This window comes from Anabas testudineus, chromosome 3, assembly GCF_900324465.2.
Source record: "Anabas testudineus chromosome 3, fAnaTes1.2, whole genome shotgun sequence".
In the NCBI taxonomy this organism is placed as follows: Eukaryota; Metazoa; Chordata; class Actinopteri; order Anabantiformes; family Anabantidae; genus Anabas; species Anabas testudineus.
Genome location: NC_046612.1, coordinates 20344015 through 20364679, shown reverse-complemented (window position 1 = coordinate 20364679; position 20665 = coordinate 20344015). Strand labels below are relative to the sequence as shown.

Here is a 20665-nt window from a genome sequence, read left to right as displayed (position 1 = left end):
AAACAGTTGTGAAATTTATTTGGGCATATAGTTTTAATACCAGTTGCCGTTGGATTTACGGGTCAGAATGGAATGTGGCCCAGTGAAAGGTACTTTGATCCTTCCACCAGGTTGACGGTTTTATTAGAGGAGCTCTGAATGGCACAGGGCATCTTTTATAAGGTTGAGAGGAACCCAACGACAGCCTTCACAAAATCATAAAAACGTGAGACGTCAATGAAAATGACTGTTTACCAGGTTTCTGTTTTATCACAGTTCATTTTGAAAGCGTCCTTTGTTAGAAATCACTGATTCATGATTTTATGTTAATTAATGCAGGATGTTATTGTATATAATTGTAGCACTGCTTGTTTCTGAAATAAACTTTGCAACACCGTGAAAGATAGCGAAAGATGGATTCAGGTCAGCAAATGCTCTATTACCTCCAGGAAATGGCGGTCTTGTACTCAAACTTTATGTTTTCAGTACTTTAAGAGCACATGCTGTACATAGAGCATAACTGAACTCCTTATGGTACTTATTTTGTTGTGTTCCACAGAGGCGGAAGCTACTGCAGGAGTTGGGAGATCAGAAGATTCCCTTTTTGGGACCTTCAGACCGAGGCTTTCAGCAATTGGTGAGTAAGCTTCCTTTCCAGTTAATGCTATGATCTCTAAACGTCTTCTTCATAATATTGAGTCATCATGAAAATGTGTTTTGTTTCCCAGTGGGACTCCAGTTACTCTGGCCTTGTTCTGAGGAAATCGTGCTCGCTGCCTGCTGAGCTCCATGGACGGGTGCAGGCAGCTTTGCTCACCCTGAGAAGCAAAGGCTGCCTCCTGAGGGATCTGGTTCGTGTACGTGACCGAGATGTATTCACCTCTGTGTCACGGGCCCTGCTGGGTGAGCCGGGCCACACCTATCGCTATCTAGACACACGGCTCTTTGCCATCCCCTGGCACAGTGAGGACACTGAGGTCAAAGGACAAAGTTGTTGTGACCCCGATTTGAGAGCTGCTTGCAAAGCATTGTGGGAGCTTAACACCTTCTTGTGCTCTGACGTGTTTCAGCTAAAGGAAGGAGACAGGCTAACACAATGTGCAAAGGGGGAGGTAGAAGTCAAACAGAGTGAAGAGGGGGACACTGAGTCTAAACACAGCGAAGAATCCAAGAACAGTGAAGGAGGGGACTCAGAGTCCAGACAAAGTGAGGAGGGGGACACAGAGTCGAAGCACAGTGAGGAGTGGGACATTGAGTCGAAACACAGTGAAGAAGGATGCTCGGGGTCAAAACAAGAAGGGGAGTGGGAGACTGAGTCCAAACATAGCAGTGAGGAGGGAGAGTCATCCCAGGTGAAAACAAGTGAAACCAGTGTTGCAACAGGGTCTGAACACAGTGAAGGAAAATGCCCCGGCTGGGCACCCAAGGCCACCAGTGGTGGGGAGGCCGAACCTGTTGGGCCAGGGACCCAGGAGAAACCTGTGGTCCAACTAAAGCACAGCTTGTCAGATTACCATATTGAGGACAAGGAGCAACAGGAAAGTGGGCAGGGCTGTTCCCAGCCCAGTCCTCCACAGGTATGCACTGGTCCTGTCAAGTTCAATGTCACCTTACTCAACTATATGGACCCATCTGCTATGAGCCAGCTCAAAGAGGAGCCATATTATGGCATGGGGAAAATGGCAGTAGGGTGGCACCATGATGAGAACCTCATCATTCATTCACCAGTGGCTGTTTACAGCTACACCTGTCATGATGACAAAGGTAAGGGTATCAGCTAAAATGGCTTAATTGTCATAACTAATATTATTGTATTGAATGATGAACTGAGATCCTTAGATTTAATATATTAGAATATCCTATTTAGCACTTTGACAGTTTAATCCAAAGTGTGTCATGCTAGTCCTTGGCATTTTGTTTCTCAAATTGAGATTGCTTTTATTCCTTCACTTCAATATCCCATCAACTTATCTCAGTCTCTTTATGGTGGATCAGATGCAGCTAACCTTGTGTATTATGGCCCTGCAGCAGCACTGTAGCAGCTGTAGACATGGCCTCTGGTGAGGCAACCATCAGATCCATCTATATGATAGTGTAAGTGCATTATCAAATGTCATCATTGGCGTGCTGCTGACTGCCTTATCGCCAACTGTGCGCTGGGAGATCACAGACATTTGGATCTGAGCTCTTAACACACGCTCAATGGTGCAGTTTAACAAACAGGCCTTATCACACACACACATCTCATCTAAATCATTTCCCCAAGAAATGATCAATGTGCAATTATCTGATATGGAATAATGAACCCTGCTTTGATAAGTGTTCCTAGACTGTACTGTACGGATAATACAATGTCTCCTAATTATGGAATGTGCACTCTTTCAAGAGCTGATTGCATTTGCTGATTGAGTTGATAGAGGATCTCAGTGAGAGATGATTTTGCTTTCCAGAGCATCATATCAAAAATGATTTATTTAAAATAGTGTCTTCGTAATTTGTATGTCTTCTTGGTTTTAATTTCAAATTGTTTGCATAGTTTATGATACAATGTAAAATACATCCTTTTATTGTAATGCCTATTGAAGCTCCTCTCCTTTGCCATCAAAATAAATAAGTGTATTTTAAAATAAATGTCTAATATTGCTTGACCAGCTGCTTGTGAGATCATACCGTACCTTGCACCTTCCAAAGATGGAACAAAACATGATTTCCTGTTGGGGATGGAAACAAAGCTACAGCTGTAGTTCAGCAGACATACTGCATGTGTATTGTGCTGTTAAGGGTGAGAGCTTTACACACTCTGCATCTGGGTCTTGAAACTGTAATTTCACAGTATTACACAGGTGCACTGTCGACTGCTCTGACATCCCAACACACACAGCACACTTTACAACTGGGCGTTCTTCATTGGGGGGTTTCTTAACCAGAACCACCTGCTCCAGAGGCCTGCTTCCATAATTTTTTCTAGACTGTTTCAAGTCTGACCCTGTGAACATGGGCTTCAAACACAATGGCATGACACCTTGCAGTGCTTAGCAGCTGTGTCTTTTCTAGCTCTCAGTAACGTGTGTTAGAGCGAAAAGTCTGACTAGACCGCAGTTCTAGTGTATTCTAGCTCTAAGGACCAAGCTTATGAAGTTGTTACCTTGAGGATTTCTAAAGCTAGTCTCTGAGAGGAAAGAAGATTTTCTTAGATGTACCGAAACTAGATGTTTTGCATGACACCTACTTCATTTGAGAGGTTGCATCACCTTGTTTTTTTTTGTTCTTCAAACCAGAGAAATGTTCTGAGTTGTGTTTTTCCCAGCTGCGCTGATCCAAAGGAATCTGCCACGACTGAGTGTTTTCCGGCACGGCTGATGGTCTTCCACCATTCCTGAGGCCTTGGGGATTGCTGTCATTAGCTGGCTCTGAGAGCACAATGGCTGGAAATTAAGTTACTATTTATCCGTGCTGAGCAAAGGAAAAGGCAGCTGTGGGGCAGAGAGGCCCAGAAAGACTTTAGTATTGATTTTGCTGAAGGGTGTTGGCCAGCCAAGCCAAATCTTGTTTTCTGAGTATACCATGTAAGAATTGAAGGAGAGAGAAGAACAGGGAAGGTGGTTACAGTGAAGGGGTTGAGGAGCAGGAATATCATAGGATACATACTGTCCAATAACATGGTCTCACACATTCACTAAACAAAATAAAGGGCTTTTATCCAACTATTTCCTTGCACAGCATAATGACAGCATACAGATCCTGTGCTAACATCCAATATGATCACAGCAACACACATCATCTTTGCTCAGCTGTTTTACTTTCTAGAGACAAAGGCTTACACATCTGTTGTTTGGGTGTGGATTTAAACTTTACGCTCTGTGGTGGTAATACTTTTTTGCTTATTGTTACAGTTATTTTCCACTGTTTGGTGTATGTTCAGTTGCATTTGTGCAGAATATGGTTAAAACTTATATTTCTAGTAATCATTTAGTTTAAGCATAGTGCACTTTTTCACCCTTTACACTCGGTTACTGTGTATGACTGACAGGTGAGAGCAGTGAGGGAGGCAGCAGTGAGAAAGCATGCTGGAGGATCGGGCTCAAAGTAGCCTGGGACATCCACACACCTGGCCTGATGCTGCCACTGGAGTCCGGAGACTGCTATTACATGAGAGGTACTAAATCTTGCTCTATAGACGCACACACACGCACACACACACGCACACACACACGCACACATGCACATGTAAACATGTTGCTCCACACAACTCAACCACATTCACCACCATGTCTGACTGTGGAGGAAGGAGCACTTTTATTACCCTGTGTTTTAGTGTTTCTTGTTCTTTGTCCCAAATGACCCATGCCAGCAGGATGCACTTCACTCTCACTCCCGTGCTCTATTCTCTTTTTCTAACCCTCTCTGCAGGATAAATGGAGCTGAGACGTGCGTGTATGTGAGAGGGGTTACTTCCCGAACATGGAGCTTTAAGGTTCCATGAAATTGTGTGCATTAGAGAGGTTAGGAAAACCAAATGTTATTTTTTGAAGTCCTGTGACCCAGTGCTGACTATGTCTCTATGGAGAGGACAGACAGCGAGCCACAGGGGTGTAAATCATAGCTTAATGCTTTTGGCTGTAGCAGACACCTCCACCCTCCTCTTTATAGCCTCATGGGCCCTTCCAAGTGTTCTCATTTTGTGTGAGGACATTTATCCACATCACAGGAGAAGCTTGTCTTCAGATGTACAAGAAGTTAAGACCCTGGCTAGATGGATTGGGGGATTTATTCTTTTTTAAACACAGATATACTTGATCTCCTTAATGAAATACTGTACTGTAATTATTTTTTTATTCTAGTATCAGTTATTTAAACTGATTTAGCTCCTTTGGCTAGGTTCTAGCTTTTATTTTCGGGTGTATACACCTGGATCCGATTAAATCCACCAATTCCTGTTCTACTTTTTGTTCTATTTCTTGTTTGTTTAATTCCTTTGTAATTCAGTTCTTATTGTTGCTACTACTATTGGCAAATGATCAAGATTGAGACTCAAAGTACATCTTTCCACCTGCCAACTTCAGATTTACAATAGTATATCTGTACCTGTTTTTTATGTAGAAATCAACACACCAAGATCATTTTTTTATGTCTTAATTATTAGTGTGTTGGTATTATCTGTACTGCATGAAGTACATGTCAGGGTAAGGTTAAATATAAACATTTGATCTGGGCATCACTATACTAGCCTAGAAGATCATTTCTATTTATACTTTCACAAGCAATTGACCTTAGATCAAACACATTTTAAGAGAAGATATTCTCCATTTAAAGTATTTCTGTGACATTTTTTGTGATTTTGTTGAATCTCACTTTGAGGCCTTAGATGACACTAGACCACGAAGGCCTGTTCCGAATCCACCATAATACTTTCAAAAGCCACCAAATGTACAATTCCTCAAGAAGATGTTTGAATTGGCAATATGAAAAATGCTTTTTATAATGTATAGAATATTTAACCTCAGTATAAACACATCTTCTTGGACAAAGTCAAGCCACTAGATGATTATAACATGGCTGGTTATGCTTTTTGCTTTGTGACAGTACTTATATTGGTATAGCCAAATGTGGAAAGTTAAGCATATTAGTCAGTTTAAAGGCAAACAGAACATACCATCTAACAAACATATGAAACTGAACACTACTGAATTGACATTATTTCAAAGTGGCTAGAGCAGCTTTCAAACAGGCAACTGGCAAGTCTTGGTCAATGTAAATCATTTTTTGCTAGTAAGAAATAGGAAGGTTTTAATGAATTCCTGAAGTCTTTGAAGCCACTATGTTTTCATCCGAGAGCAGCAATGTCTGTACCTAATATTCAGCCTGACAGGGCTTGAAGCCGACCTCCTTTAGCTGGATAAGATTTACAATAGAACAGTCAGTTTCAGGCCAGCCATGATAATAGAGTGATGGGCTGTTGTGCAGACCATTCTAATGGGACTTGACTGTCGCGGATCAGTGGGGATTTATGCTCCACTTGGTGAGTACGCCCTTGAGAGGCCAACTGCTGCACAACGATAGCAGCTCACACAGTCCTTGGCCGTCTGTCGCTTTGTCAGTCTACCTGAATTAAATACTTGGCACAACGCATGAACATATACACGCATCTATAAATTTGCACATGCACGAAAGTACACACTGTCACACATGAAGAGGACGTAGTCCTGCTTTTTGGAAGCATGCATGTACACACAGACAGAGCACTGCCACCAAACCCAAAGTGTGAAAATATCTTGTACCAGTGTTTTAGTGACATACACCATATGAGAAGTAGTTTTGTGGTATTAAAAGAAAACTACAGTGGTGTATAACCACAGACACCATAATGTCTTTTCAGCACCATTTGTCCCCCGTTGGCCCTTTTGAACTGCTAATGTCTGAGCTGCTGGAGGTAAATTGAATCACCATCATTTCCACCCAAATGGAATTTCAGTGGTTAAAAAAGAACAATGCAAGTCTTGACACCGGGTCTGTTCAATAATCAGATTTCCAGCTCCCAATGCACAGGGGGGACTGGAGAAAAGAGTTGACCCAATATATTTAAAAGCCTGCTTCCTGGAAAAGGAGGACAAGTGGCAGCAGGCGCAGGGGTTGAAAGAAAGATAAATATTTATTACAGTTATCGAGTTTGCCTCTACTCCCTCTTGATCCCACTGACGCATCAGACGCGCCAAGAAAAGAGCAGATTGATGGAGATAATTTGTTATTGGATATAAACAGTTTTAAAGACGCAGAGTAATTCTGCCCAGAGACCTAATCCTTCACAATCTCATCAGGGTGAAGAAAACACCGGCAAGTTGTTTTGTTTGTCACCATCTTTTTTTCCTTCCACCAAACAATAATATCTTCCTCCCAAAGCATTTGGCTGTTTGACTTTCAAATAACAGGCATTAGCCAGTGTACTCTTGCTCAAGGCGGGTGTAAATATGCACATGTGCTGTGAATGACAGCTCTGTCATGGCTAAATTAATTATTGGTATGAGGCAAATAATGACAGAGCTGAGAAACATCTATACACACAAAGAAACACATGGAGGGATACACAGGAAACAGCAGTAAGGCCTCTTTGTAAAGCTCCTGTGATATTGGACAAATGTTTGTTGGTATGGCTCTTCCATCTTGACAGATTGAGTGCGATCTGGTTTTGTTTGGTAATTAAAATTATAGTACATTGCTGCTCATTCTATTTGATTGGTGCTGGACCAAGTGCAATCTGTCTGAGAGTACAAGCTGATTTAGTTGTCATGTTCCTCCACGCCCTGCTTTTCATCTGTTTTCTCGCTGTAATCAGCTCTTTTTTCTTTTTATTATCTCCTTTACTTTTTGTTATTGAATCACAAGATCAAAAATATGAGGCGTTAGCTGCTTTTCTTCATTGGTTTATTACATGTTACCTCTGGTTGAGGAATATTCTTGTCTGGTCTTCACTCTTTTTCACTTTCACGATTTTTGATGATGTCGGTGTGTTGTTCTCATTTGTTCACTCTCTCCGTGTATTTATCAGATGACCTGAACAGTACCCACCAGCATTGTGTCCTGGCTGGAGAAGCAGCGCGTTTCAGCTCCACACACAGAGTGGCTGAGGTAAGAAGCCAACGGGCTTAAAAAAAGAAAAATCCACTGTTTCTAATTTGTCGTGAAAATTATGTACCAACAGTCCACTCTGGCTTCTGTAAGGCCTGCTACTGGTATTTACACACTATTTTAGGGAGCGAGGGCGTAAAATAAAAACCTTGAACACTGTGTCTGGTAAACAACGACAAAATTATGTTGTTTTCAGTGAATTTCTGTGATGCCTTGCAAGCGGAAAATGGTTTATAAAAGCTTTTACTGACACCTAAAACCAATATATTAATGGTAGTAACATATTGTAGGCTATGATGAATTAAAAAAGATAATAAATTAGACCTCAAGACCTCTTCTAAAGTGTCTGATAATTGTAGTTCCATGGACTTTAAAACTTAAAACTGGAGTTTTGGCTTGTCTTCATAGCTGTTATGCGTGTCTGACTGGGCCTATCCCGTTCTTAACAGTGTTCTACTGGGACTCTGACCTACATCCAGTCACGGTGCCAGGAGGCCCTGTCCAACCTACGGACTGACCCAGAGACGGGCTCCCACAGCCTTTTGGCCCTGCTGCCAGCAACACTGCAACACTGTGAGGAGATTCACAATGAGGTGGGGACACGCTGGTGTGTGGTGACATATTAACATGTGTCTTTATGTGCACATGTTTGGATTACACACATATTCCATTTGTGTACTTGTGTAACTGTAACAATTACTTGTAAAGGCACTGCTAAGTCTCAAGTGGTGTTAACTTGAATCGTTTGTTATCTTGATTTTTTTATGCACATTAGACCTGGGAAATAGAACATGTGCCCAAAAAAGTTTGACAATGATATGGCAGTCTTTGAAAGCTTTGATATGTTTTTTTCTATGTTTGTTATGTTATGTGAACCTGTGTGACACTGTGTGATTCTATAATCAACTGCTACTTAAAGGAGGATAGAACAGTTATGATCCTCTAAATTTCATCAGGATGAAAACATAAAGATTTTTGTACCATTTAAATATGAATATGAATGAATAACATGGATCTCGTTACCAAATATCTAATCTAAGCAGTTCATGCTTGTATTTTTTTTACATATTTTGAATTTACACATCTGTGATTACACACTAGTCAACTAAATACTTATGTTCGTATGCTTTGGTTCAGGTTTTCATCTGGTGCTATTTGGTGGGATAATAGTTTAGAAAACTCTTTCATCAGTGTTTGGAGTAATTAGTTAGATTTCTTTTAAATGTCGTCCTCATCCAGTCAAGTTTGACCCAGTATTTAAATATTATAACATAATATAAACATAATGCAGCATATTTGCTCAATTTGGGGGGAACTGAATGTATGTGTGTGTGGCACAGTTGGACGTATAGATCGTATTTAGATCTGTGTTTTCCATTTCCTCTGCATCATGGGAGCTCCTGAATGGCAGTACTTTCAGAACTGGTCAAAGTAGACGGCAGACTGAGAGCTTCCTAGTTTTCCACCTTCTACTTACCTTGTTGTTTCCACTCAGGGAAATGCCTCCAATATGAAATCCAGGTTGTTCTCATTTGTCGTGCACTGTGATGGATCGTAAGGCAATAGCCTCTCCATATGTTATCTAAAGATGGAGTCATGCCCCTTTCCCCACCATAACCCCTTTTCACACACAACAATGAGTGAGGCTGACTTGAGGTATTGAGGGATAGAGCGAGGTCAAAATCGAGCAGCGTGAGCGGCCGTCTGTGGAGCCGCCAGCCTACTGTCTTAGCTTGCCGCCAGCCAGCAGTTAATATAGCACTTCACCTCTCCCCCTTTACACCCCTGGGCTCAAAACTCAGATCCTAGCCGACGCTAGCACCCAGGCACCTCAGCGGGACTTCGTGACAGATGAGTCTGACGTAAGGTTGTTTAGAGGCTGTAGACGATATTAATTATTCAGCGCTCCCAAACAATAGTGCTGTCTGCAGGAGGAGGTCTGTGCAAGTTCAGCTAGCAACACCTGCTAGTTTGCCGCATAGCGCCACAGGATTACCAAGCGTAGGCCCTCACCAGGAGGGCAAGGCAGGTTTATTTAGGAAAACAGGATGCTATTTATAAAAAAGCAGGTGTGAGTATGTATGTGTAAGTGTTTAAGTAAAGGTGGGGGTGCTCTCGGGGGCTCAAGCCTACCCCACATGGCACTTGCAATGATCGATGTGGCCATTTGTTCGGAGTTGCCCACGAGAGCAGAACACCCACTTAAATGATGTATTGTTGGTGGAGTTATTTATGATAGCGGCCCACTTTGGTGCTTGGCCGGGTGCATATTGCGCAGGTCGTGTTTGACATGGACGACCGAGGAGCGAACAAGCCTCAGACGTGCAGGCAGCCTGACCCGAGCCGTGCCTTATGGGCCTTTCCTTAAAAAGTACTAAACAGCGAGCTAGCACAGGCTAACGTGTCACACATGGTGGGCATTGTGGTGCAACGCGAGTGGAGTTTGACACTTGTCAGGAGATGTGGGCGGGTCTGACGACAATGAAGCAGAGCGTCTGCCATCTGAGTATGAGTGTTCGGGGACGGGGCGGGATGTCAAGTCGAAGTAGGGTTGATGGGAGACAGAGACAGAAATGAAGAAAACTGAAGTTCCCACCTGTTTGTTAAGTATGGTCCCTCTCGCTGTCTCTTTTTAATCCTACCTCCTGTCTTAGGTGGCGGGGGGGTGGTCTAACATAGCATTGCCACACGGCCCCTGTGTGCATGTTTGCCTTTGAAATGCTAATCCCAGATGCAAACGTCTTGTCTCATTTAAAGCCACTGTGTCACTTCCCAGGTGGGTGTGTGACACGGTGCCCTGAGGGACCCCCTCTAATGATGCAAGTCCCCCACAGTAAATATTGAAGGGAGGGACAAGGTTTTCGCACATGCCCTGGCACAAAAGTAAACTGTGTAGAAGCAGGTGTGTGACCTTCGTATGTCCTGTTTTCTAGACCAAAATGTGTCCCCAGGCTCTCAGATCTTTCTTTGGCATTAGACACATTAGCTGAGGGGGCGGGGGCTTATAGTGGCAAAATGATTGTAATCTTATATATATATATATATATATATATATATATATATATATATATATATATATATATATATATATATTTCACTTTTCAAAACATATTTTCACAGTCTGTAGTTCCTACTTTCTGCCTGCTCTTTCAACACTGATTTTAATTCATGTGAGACATTTTTTATTGTTCGTGTTGCAGGTTTATTGGTTTTTTAAATGTCTTCATACTTTGTAAGTTTGTTTTGGAAAATGCTACACAAATAAAGAGACACTCACAGGGGATAAAATGTTCCTAAAGTGAATGTGTACACCTGTGTGTGTGTGTGTGTGTGTGTGCTTTTTCGAAGTTCTGCATAATTATGATTTAGCCAGAGATCTAATTTAAAGATAGTAGTTATATTTATGAGATTTGTTCTTCGGCAGCACAACCTGTTTTGCCTGCATCCGTGGCCTTTGAAAGAGAAAACAGAATTGAACGCTACTATTTTATGCATATAGATAGAAATATATGTGGCAGTGTGTGCATGTACATTATAACCTAGCTTGTGCATGACCACTCTAGCAAGTGTGTGTTGATTGCATGTCTGGTCATTCACAGAGAGCTGGGGGGACCAGTTCTTCTGGCTGATGTGTGTGGAGGGCCAGAAAAGGTAAACAGAGGACGGCAGAGTGGAATCGATCCCACTCTCATCAGCTACCACCTCGGGGCCCTGGCCCGGAAATTGATTGGACCCTCTCAGGGAGTACCATGAAGGTGCAGAAAAAAAATTGCGCCTCATTAAATGGGAAAAAAGGGGGCTATGAGGCTTTAACTCCAGAGTTACCATGGTGGGCGGTCGGTCGACTAATGCAGGGCTAATATGTAGTTAGTGTGTCCATCACCTGGAGAGATGACAGCGACTGCCGCAGGGGAGCCACTAGCTCCCCTCTTGCTCCCCCGCACCTTCTCAGAGAAAAACTAGCCCTAACAACCACTCTCTCTTTCGCACACACTTTCGATCTGTCTGCCTGGATATGTGGCATTTAGTCAGAGTTCCCTCTTGGTAACACTCAGCTGGACGGCCAGACTGCAAATGCCACATGGCCAGCATTCCTCAGTCGCTTTAGGGGGCCTGCTTTGTGGCTGCCACTGGCCTGCACAGTGGGGGACAGGCAGCCGTGTCAGCTCAAAGTGGAGACACAGGTTGGTTTCTTCTCACTAAAGGACAGGCAGACAATCAGAGGGATGGTAGAAGGGACAGACAGAGAGAAAAGGATGTCCGATATCGGCGCTTGGTAGCTTTGTTGTGTGTTTGAGCAGAAGTGATCGAAGGGGAGTGGATTTGGAGAGTGTTGAAGGGACCATAAAGGATGACATTTCTTTGAAGGGTGGGTTGTATGGAGTGACTGAGAGGCCGCTGAGCAGTGCCACTGGCTGTGTATTCTCCCTGACATGCCCCAGTCCTTGCATGTCATGCCTGCTGTGATCAGAGCCTTTTGGAAGCAAATGGCAGGATGATTCTGTGCACAGCTTCTACCCAGGCCTCACTCAAGTAGTGTGCGCTAATAATTCTTAGCAAACTTTGTTTTAACTTGCTTGTGGGGCTGGATGGTAAGTTACACGCATCCTAACAAAGAGCAGCTATTACTCTTTTAGTTGTGTTTGAGTTCAGTACTCATTAGCCTGTGCAAATATTGTTTGAATTGCATTTGTCTGAGACAGGGTTAAATGGGTTTGAGTTGATCAGTGGCTCAGCCAATAATAATATGGCTTTATTAATGTACAGAATGCATTTGAGAGAAAACCATTTGAAACCTTTTGGTTTGTGAGACATTTTTGGTAGAACTAATATGTCCATACCTTGTTGCAACAATTTTTGATTTCACAGTTGCAAAAAGGGTTCAGCTGTTTACATTGGCTAATGCTCTGTTAGAAGAAGAGAGCATAGAATAAACAAAAGAGTTTTCAGACAGGGAACAATAGCACTCTCAGTCCCATTTGATACGAGACTCCTTTGTATGCAGCTGTATTTTGTGTTATACAGTTGTCTGCGTCAAAATGTGTGCATTTTTCTGAGTGGATGATGCTTTGTAGGGCGTTTTGGGGGAGGGCACCTCACAGCATCTCGCATTTACGTTAGTGGCATTTGGGGCAATCTTTGACAATCGTGTGCACAGACGTTAACAAAGCCACGCACACACCTATGTAGACAGAAAGATGCAAAAGCGCAAGCACGCTGATGCGCATGCAGGTACAGACACACAAGCACAGAAAGGCACACTTAGAAATAGATAGGCTACACCTGGCTACATGAGGCATCCTTGCGAGGATTAAATCAGCACTTCAAAAGAACAGGAAACAAAAACACTCCCAGTGGTGGAGAGAGGAGCTGCTCGGCAGTCGAGACTGTCATCACCAGACGGAGCAGGGGAGCGGGAGAGGAGGGGAAGGAGGGAGGAGAATGAGGAGAGAAGGAAGAGGGCGGAGTTTTCAGGCGTGCTAACTGGAAGGTGTGTGTGCGAAACATAAATATGAATATTTGTGTGCGAATATCCTCTGTGTTTCTTGTCTGTGAGTGTGTGCGAGTGTGTCTGGTGAGGGTGTGATTGCGCTCGCAGAGATGACCAGTGAACTATCTGTGGGACTACTTTTTCACATATGTAATTAAGAGCACGCTTAACTGTGTTATACCTTTTTAGAAACCTCCTAAAAATGACACATTTTGCTATAATTTTTATCACAAACACAGTAGGAAAATAAATGTAAAGCAGTTAATATTAACCTAAAAGGAAATTATCTTTATTTTGTGTCCAAAGTCACAAGGTACATTTTTTATTTCTCACAGGAAAAATCTGACATTTGTAGATATTTTAACATCAGTTTTAACAAAATGCAATATGACACATACTGATTTTAAAATATAACTAAAAGCTAAAAATGTTACATGATAATTTTACAATTTACTATAATAAAAAAAATCTTTAATCTTTAATCTCTTTCTACATTTAGTAATTTAGTAATATCTAGTTCTTTTAGACAGTTAAAAAAACAAGTCACTTTCTGAGAAACTTGTCTATTTAAACTAAGACGTTTATTCTGTGTGTGTGTGTGTGTGTGTGGGTGTGCAGGTGGAGTTTGAGTGGCTGCGGCAGTACTGGTTTCAGGGCCAACGCTACGCCCGATTTTGCAGCTGGTGGACCAGACCGATGGAGCAGCTGGAGAAGGACTGGAAGCTCATGGAGACCATGGTAAGGCCGCTCAGACACACTACTGGTCCAGCCTGTGTATGGCAGCATGTGATTATAAAATTAATTTGCCATTTCTTTTTTATCACAACTACTTGGAAAATAGAGTTAAACAAAGAAAGAAAAATAAACCAACCAATGTTTTAATTCATTTAGATTTGAATGTAGTGTAAGGTAAATAGATTACATAGTAGTATTACATATATTATTAATGTGAACACCAAACAGCAACAAAATAATAAAAATCATTTTAATAATGATTAGTTGATTCACTTAATTATAGGGGTTTTTCACCTTGCTAAATGCTCAACATGTCTTTGCTTGTGCTTCTTACACAAACTACAGAAACGATCTGCTGTCCAATAACTCTCTTCACAAAGGGAGGGTGTGTTCAAAATTACCTGATGGATCGCCCAACTTCGCACCGCGGTGCATTATTAAGGATGTGTCATGCGTTTAATCGCAGCTTCACAGAAGTTTTATTGGAGAGAACGTGGGCACGCAGCTATTAGTTAGAATGGAATCACTTAGTAATGTCAGACGCATAATTAAGTCACCCTAGTGCCTGCTCTGTACTGTACACATGTACCGCAGACACATACACACACGTGCGCACAAAGAGTACTGCGAAGAGAGTTTTTTCTTGTCCAGCTTGAGAGTCTAAAGGCAGACGGTGTTGTATGCAGCACTGATTGTAAAGTACCTTGAGCCAAATGTGCGATATTGTGATATTAGGTTATATAACTCAAATTTAGGCTTTTTCTAAAAAAGATGTACAGGACACAAAGAAACACTGATATGCGCTTGGTTTTGCATTTGTCTCCCCACAGGTTCTACAGCCGCTCTCATAGCTTGATTTCAAAGAGTCTGTGTGTTTATCTATGTGTGTGTGTGTGTTTAACAGCCAGACTCCAGAAGCAGCAGGGGGCACTCTTGTATCGCTGTAGCAGCAGCGGAGGGAACGAAAGAGCTGTGCTCCTCTTCTCCTCTCTGCTCTCTCTCGCTGTCTCTTTTCGTCTCTCACCCACTCCTGCTGTCTCTGGGAGCTCTCTGTCTCTGTCAGTGTCGAGCGCTGAGCAGTAATCACATCTAATGCTCAGGCGGGGATAAAGACAGGGGCTGAAGGAGAACAGTACTGCTGCTGCCGACGCCGCTCAGCTCCAGTCGTACTCTCTCTCGCTCCCTCTCTCGCACAGTCGAACAGCCTGGTAGAGGGTGAGGGGGGGGTGAGTTGGGGATCTAGCATACAGGGGCTAAACTCATCTAGAGCTCCACCTCTGGGCCCAGATGAAGTGTGTGATTTGGACCTGTATTTAGGAAAGGGCATCAGTGAAATGTGAGGTCTTTCCCTCTCTCTCTGTTGCTGTCTAATGGCAAAGCGAAGCGTAGCCGCTGTGTGTGTGTTTCTGTGTGTCTCTCTATTATGTGTCCACATGTGGATGTCCGTCATGCAGTGGAAACTTAAACAATACAGCCAAAAAGTTACAATCAGTCAATAAAATAAGATACTTAAATATCAGAATATTTTTTATAAATATGTGAAAATAACAACAATATATGTTGTGTCTTTTAGATTTTTACAGCTCCGATTACATCTTAGACGGTGTGCTTCCAACAATATTAATTTTATAGTCTATATTTTATAGTCTTAATTTCACTTAATCACATAAAGTCATATAGCACAAAAGCAAGTGTGTCTGCTCCAGAAATGCATATTGAACCCATGGAAAAAATAATACGCTGGTAAATGCATAAATGTAATGATTCACTATTGTGATGAAAGACAACATTATTGCTCTGGCAAGCAATATTTACATACAAGCATCGACCTGCGATATGCAGATGAAAAGCACTTTATAGATGTGACTTATAGATTTTCCCTTTTGGAGGTTTCGATAGCTGTGGCTTTTCCGCAGTTGGATTAAAACACATTTCTCTGAATTACTTTGAGTTATTTAAATTATGTGGGTCCCCCCTTTACATTCCTTTATTGCATATATTTTATATTTCCAAGCTGGGAATTGACAGCGTGGTGTGATTTAGTGAAATACGAGTGACCTACTGTGAGCAGATGCTGTTTGCCATTTATTTATTTAGATTTTTCTGTTCTTGCCTGTGGAGTATATTTTAATACAGCATTATTTTTGTCAATTTTTACATCACCATGGGTATTTTAAAATAACAAATATATGTCTCTTTAAATAGGCTTTATAAAATGACACAGTGTTGTTTTATACAGTGTGCTGTAGCAATAAAACAGCCTATTGTTTTATCCTGCTAAAATAGTAATACAAACAGCCAGCCCTCCTCTCTTTATTGTCATATTTAGCACACAGTGTTGTGGGATGCGCTGGGCTATGTGTGCGTTTGTTAGTCTGTATGAGGAATATTACAATATGGGGGGACTAGCTTCTGTTTATGGATACTGTCTCTCCCTGGGGCTCTCTCTCTGCTCCTCAGCCTGTTGTCATGCAAATACTCAGCCTTCCATTGGAAAGACATTCAGATTTAATAATTAAATAAATAAATAACAGAAACAAAACAAGTCCACTCGCCTGCTCACCTCGTTTTGGCAACTCATAAATTTGTGCGGTTCCTTGATAGAAAGAAAGAGACAGGCTGCAGAATGTACCTCTAGTGTAGGCATGTGTGAACGTACAGCAAAGGCATAATGTGTGCTGTGAGAGGCTTTAGCATGTATATGGTAAAGGTTGTCTCTGGAGGGGGGGTGTTGCCATTCCCATGTGATCCAGGGTGCTGAAGTCCTTTTATACCTGCCTGCCTCCTAGCTTTATGTTTCCCCAGAAGTCAGCTATCGTGGCTATCATACAATAGTGACATTTCCTTAAACTAGCAACAATGACTAGCTTCCATCTGACTGACAATAGAGAGAGAGACTTGGCTTTATGCAGAATATTTTAAATACTGGTGTGGTATTTTTCCTTTTTTTGATCTTTCCTCTTTTCATTGTGGGGGAGAAGTGACAGCGATAAGCCTGTGAGCACATCACCTTGTTTTTTTTTTTTTTTTTTACCTCTCGTGTCCTGTGCATGTGTGTTTGTGTGAGAGAGTCTGTGTGTGTATGTGTGCGCCATTGATGTTAATGTATGCACTCGGCATGACTTTAATTGATTTAGCAGCACTGCTTGCATCGTACAGCTTTTTCCCTAATTTGTCACTTTCCTGACTTCTGTGGCTGCTCATCTCACAACTTCAAAAGCCACCACGGATGCAAAGAGATTTCAGTGCACTCCGTCTCCCTCGCTCTCTCTCTCTCTCTTTATGTTCTTTCTTCCTCTTGTTCTCTCCTTTCCTCACTCCCGCTTTCTCGCCATATCTCTGGCTGTTTCTCACACTTTCTCCCTCATTTGACAGGAGAACGAGCCTTGTAGATGGAAATCTTTTCAACACATATCAAGGAAATTAATCTACTTTCATAATAAATGGGATCCACTCCGTTGAATACATTTGTATACTTCAAGATGTACAAAACAGGAAGTGGTTTCGGGGGCCACGTCTTGCTCTGCTCCGTTCACCCAGCCTGTCACTACAGTGAGAGGAAAAATTTCATCCTCTGCTGATTTTGTATGGTTGCCCACTGAAAAAGAAATTATCCATTTATAATTTAAGTTAGTTTTATTTTAACAGTGAAAGACAGAATAACTAAATCTAGAAAAACGCATTTCAAAAAAAGTATAAATTGATTTGCGAGTGAAATAAGTATTTGACCGCCCATCACTCAGCAAGATTTCTGGCTCCACCATGATCAAGATTGTAGACCTACACAAAGCTGGTATGGGCTACAAGACCATTGCCAAGCAGCTTGGTGAGTAGGTGACAACAGCTGGTGCAATTATTCGTAAATGTAAGAAACACAAAATAACTGTCAGTCTCCCTCAGTCTGGGGCTCCATGCAGGATTTCACCTCGTGGAGTTTCGATGATCATGAGAATGATGAGGAATCAGCCCAGAACTACACAGGATGATCTTGTTAATGATCTCAAGGCAGCTTGGACCACAGTCGCCAAGAAAACAATTACCACGTCATGAAGGACTGAAATCCTGCAGTGCCCGCAAGGCCCCGCTGCACGAGAAAGCACACGTAGAGGCCCGTCTGAACTTTGCCAAAGAACATCTGAATGATTCGAAGGAGAACTGGGTGAAAGTGTTGTGGTCAGATGAGACCAAAATCGAGCTCTTTGGCATCAACTCAACTTGCTGGGTTTGGAGGAGGACGGTGGGTCATGTACTGTCAAGCCTGGGCATTGAAAATGGGTCGTGGTTTTCCAACAACAATGACTAACATGGCATGGCCAAGGCAACAAAGGAGTGGCTCAAGAAGAAGCACATTAAGGTCCTGGAGTGGTCCAGCCAGTCTCCAGACCTTAATCCCATAGAAGAACCTCTCTCCAATCCTATTCAGTTTGAGAGGATCTGCAAAGAGCAGTGGAACAAAATCCCTCCTGAGATATGTGCAACCCTGGTGGCCAACAACAAGAAATGTCTGACTTCTGTTATTGCCAACAAGGGTTTTGCCACCGAATATTTAGTCATGTATTGTGAATGGGTCAAATACTTATTTCACTCATTAAAATGCAAATCAATTTAGAACCTTTTTGAAATGTGTTTTTCTGGATGTTTTTGTTCTTGTTCTGTTTCTCACTGTTAAAATAAACCTACTATTAAAATTAAAGACAGATAATATCTTTGTCAGTGGGAAAACGTACAAAATCAGCAGAGGATTACATATCTGTTTTTCAAATACAGTTTGGCCACACACATTTTCGGCAGCACACACAACACAACTGCATTTACCTGCTCTGATTTATAATGGAGGTGTGTGTATGTGCAGGGATGCGCTTGGTGACCGTTTCATCTCCTCCCCTCACTTTAATAACAGTCTTCGGAAACAATCTGGACTGCTGAAGAGGGCTGCACTGCAATCACACACAGTCTGGCCCTGTTGCCATCGATAGCTGATTAGGTTATTGACCTAGTACGTGGAGGGTGGATGCTTAGGAGGGATAGGATGAGGGTGGCGAGCTGTAGGGAGAATTTGTGGAGAGAGAGACACACACACTGGGAGTGAGACGCACAAAGAAAAGAGCGAGAAGGGTTGTATGTCTGTTTGGGGGGAGGAGGGTTGGAGGGTCAATGTAAATGTTATTGCTGTGTGAGCTCATTTGATCAAAGTCCTGGAAAGGTTAAGCGAATCCAATCTGGTTTTGTATGGCAGAGTGGAGACACAGGCGCTAGGGAAGAAACCCCCAGGACGGAGAATGGATTATCATATTGGCGCTTGAGTAGCAGGGGCCTCCGACGGACAGTTTACCCTGCCCGTAATGCGTTTAGACAGCAATTGGCCTTAATAACCTTTATTGACTTCAGCGGGTCAGTGCCAAGAATCTAATTATCAAAGTGTATCAATTTCATTGGAGTTTAGAGTTGCACCGCTCAAAATAATTATTTTAAGGTCGGGGCAGGGCAATTAATCCCCTCTCCACTTATTTGATGGCTTTGTAAAACATTATAAATGTTATGGTTTCTGTTGTGTGTTTCACCGTAAATAATTTCAGGGAGCAATTTTTTGTAATGTATTTTTTGGAGAGCTTGCCATGCTGGTCCAGCTGAGTGAAAAAGGCAGCACATTCTGAAAGCTGGAGGCCACAGCTGAATCATGTTGCAAATGTTTACCAGCAGTCATTTTTCTCTTTCGCTCGCCGTTTTACTCGCGCAGTCGCGCAGAGTTTTATACCCACTTTATATGCACATATGGAACCCAGATTAATTAGAAGTGTGAACCAAGCAGTAAACTGTTTAAAGACCATTTTTATTGCTCATTATGAAGCCATTTATTATCTCTTACATTAAATTACAGTGTTTATGCATCATATTGTTTTGCATTTCGAGCTCTGTGCTATGCAAATATGCTTATGCTTTTCTTCTATTCAAGTTCTTTGAGGTTCTTACACATATATACAGTATTTGCATGTGTGTCTCCGTGTGTGCATGAACGTTTGCTTGTGTCCATGTGTTTTTATGTGTGTGTCCATGGTGTGAGTGAGGGAACTAAATGTGAAGCGGCACAGTAGTTTTATCCTTCATTGACAGTCAATACGTGCTGTTACCTGGATAGTAGCAGCTGTTTTCCTTATCACACAACATAGGCTAGAGGCCTAATCCACACGTTCATTATTGCACGTCCTTGTTTACCCGCGGCTCTATATTAGCTTTCTTGCTTTGCCCTATTTAGACGGAGCTGTATAAAAAAGAAATTACTCAAAGATTATTGTTATTATTCATTTAAAGAGGAAATATATGGCTGATAATGCATTTTATATCGTGCAGCAGCTTGTATTTGAAAAATGAAAGGAAGCAGAAAGAGAGAGAGAGAGAAAGCAAGAAAGAGAGATTGGAGAAAATGTAGCGGTGCAAAGGTATTTGCAATTCTCTTTGAAGTCCCTATTCAACAGGGTAAGCTGAATTTTCGGCAGTACCTGATAGTGTTCTACGTAAATGCTTAAACCCCTTTAGAGAATTTTCATGGGCAGATACGCGGTGGCTTGAAGGGAGCGTTTATGTTACCTGGAGCCAATGCAGCCCGCAGCTTTGTACCTAAAGATGTACACTAGTGGTGAATGGAATCCCACAGAGGTTTGTCAATGACAGAATCTCACTGCAACATCGCTGTAAGCAGAAGCGAAGGGGGGAGGGGGGTACCGTGAACAGGTTTAACCCACAGAACACGGATGTGAAAGGACAAAAGCAATGGCACAGACACACTTATTATTAGGACATTTTGAAATAAAATTGGTAAAAGTTCTTATGAGCATATGC

At 42.1% G+C, this 20665-nt stretch overlaps 1 protein-coding gene across 1 annotated transcript in view; it reads left to right on the top strand.

The window, feature by feature from the left end:
- Positions 1–20665, top strand: part of fto (FTO alpha-ketoglutarate dependent dioxygenase) — a 111495-nt gene that overhangs the window by 18783 nt on the left and 72047 nt on the right. The window contains exons 2-7 of the mRNA XM_026378333.1: positions 539–616; positions 708–1743; positions 4010–4135; positions 7523–7602; positions 8052–8195; positions 13712–13831. Coding sequence (XP_026234118.1) covers positions 539–616; positions 708–1743; positions 4010–4135; positions 7523–7602; positions 8052–8195; positions 13712–13831 — 1584 coding nt within the window. The remainder of the gene's footprint in view (positions 1–538; positions 617–707; positions 1744–4009; positions 4136–7522; positions 7603–8051; positions 8196–13711; positions 13832–20665) is intronic.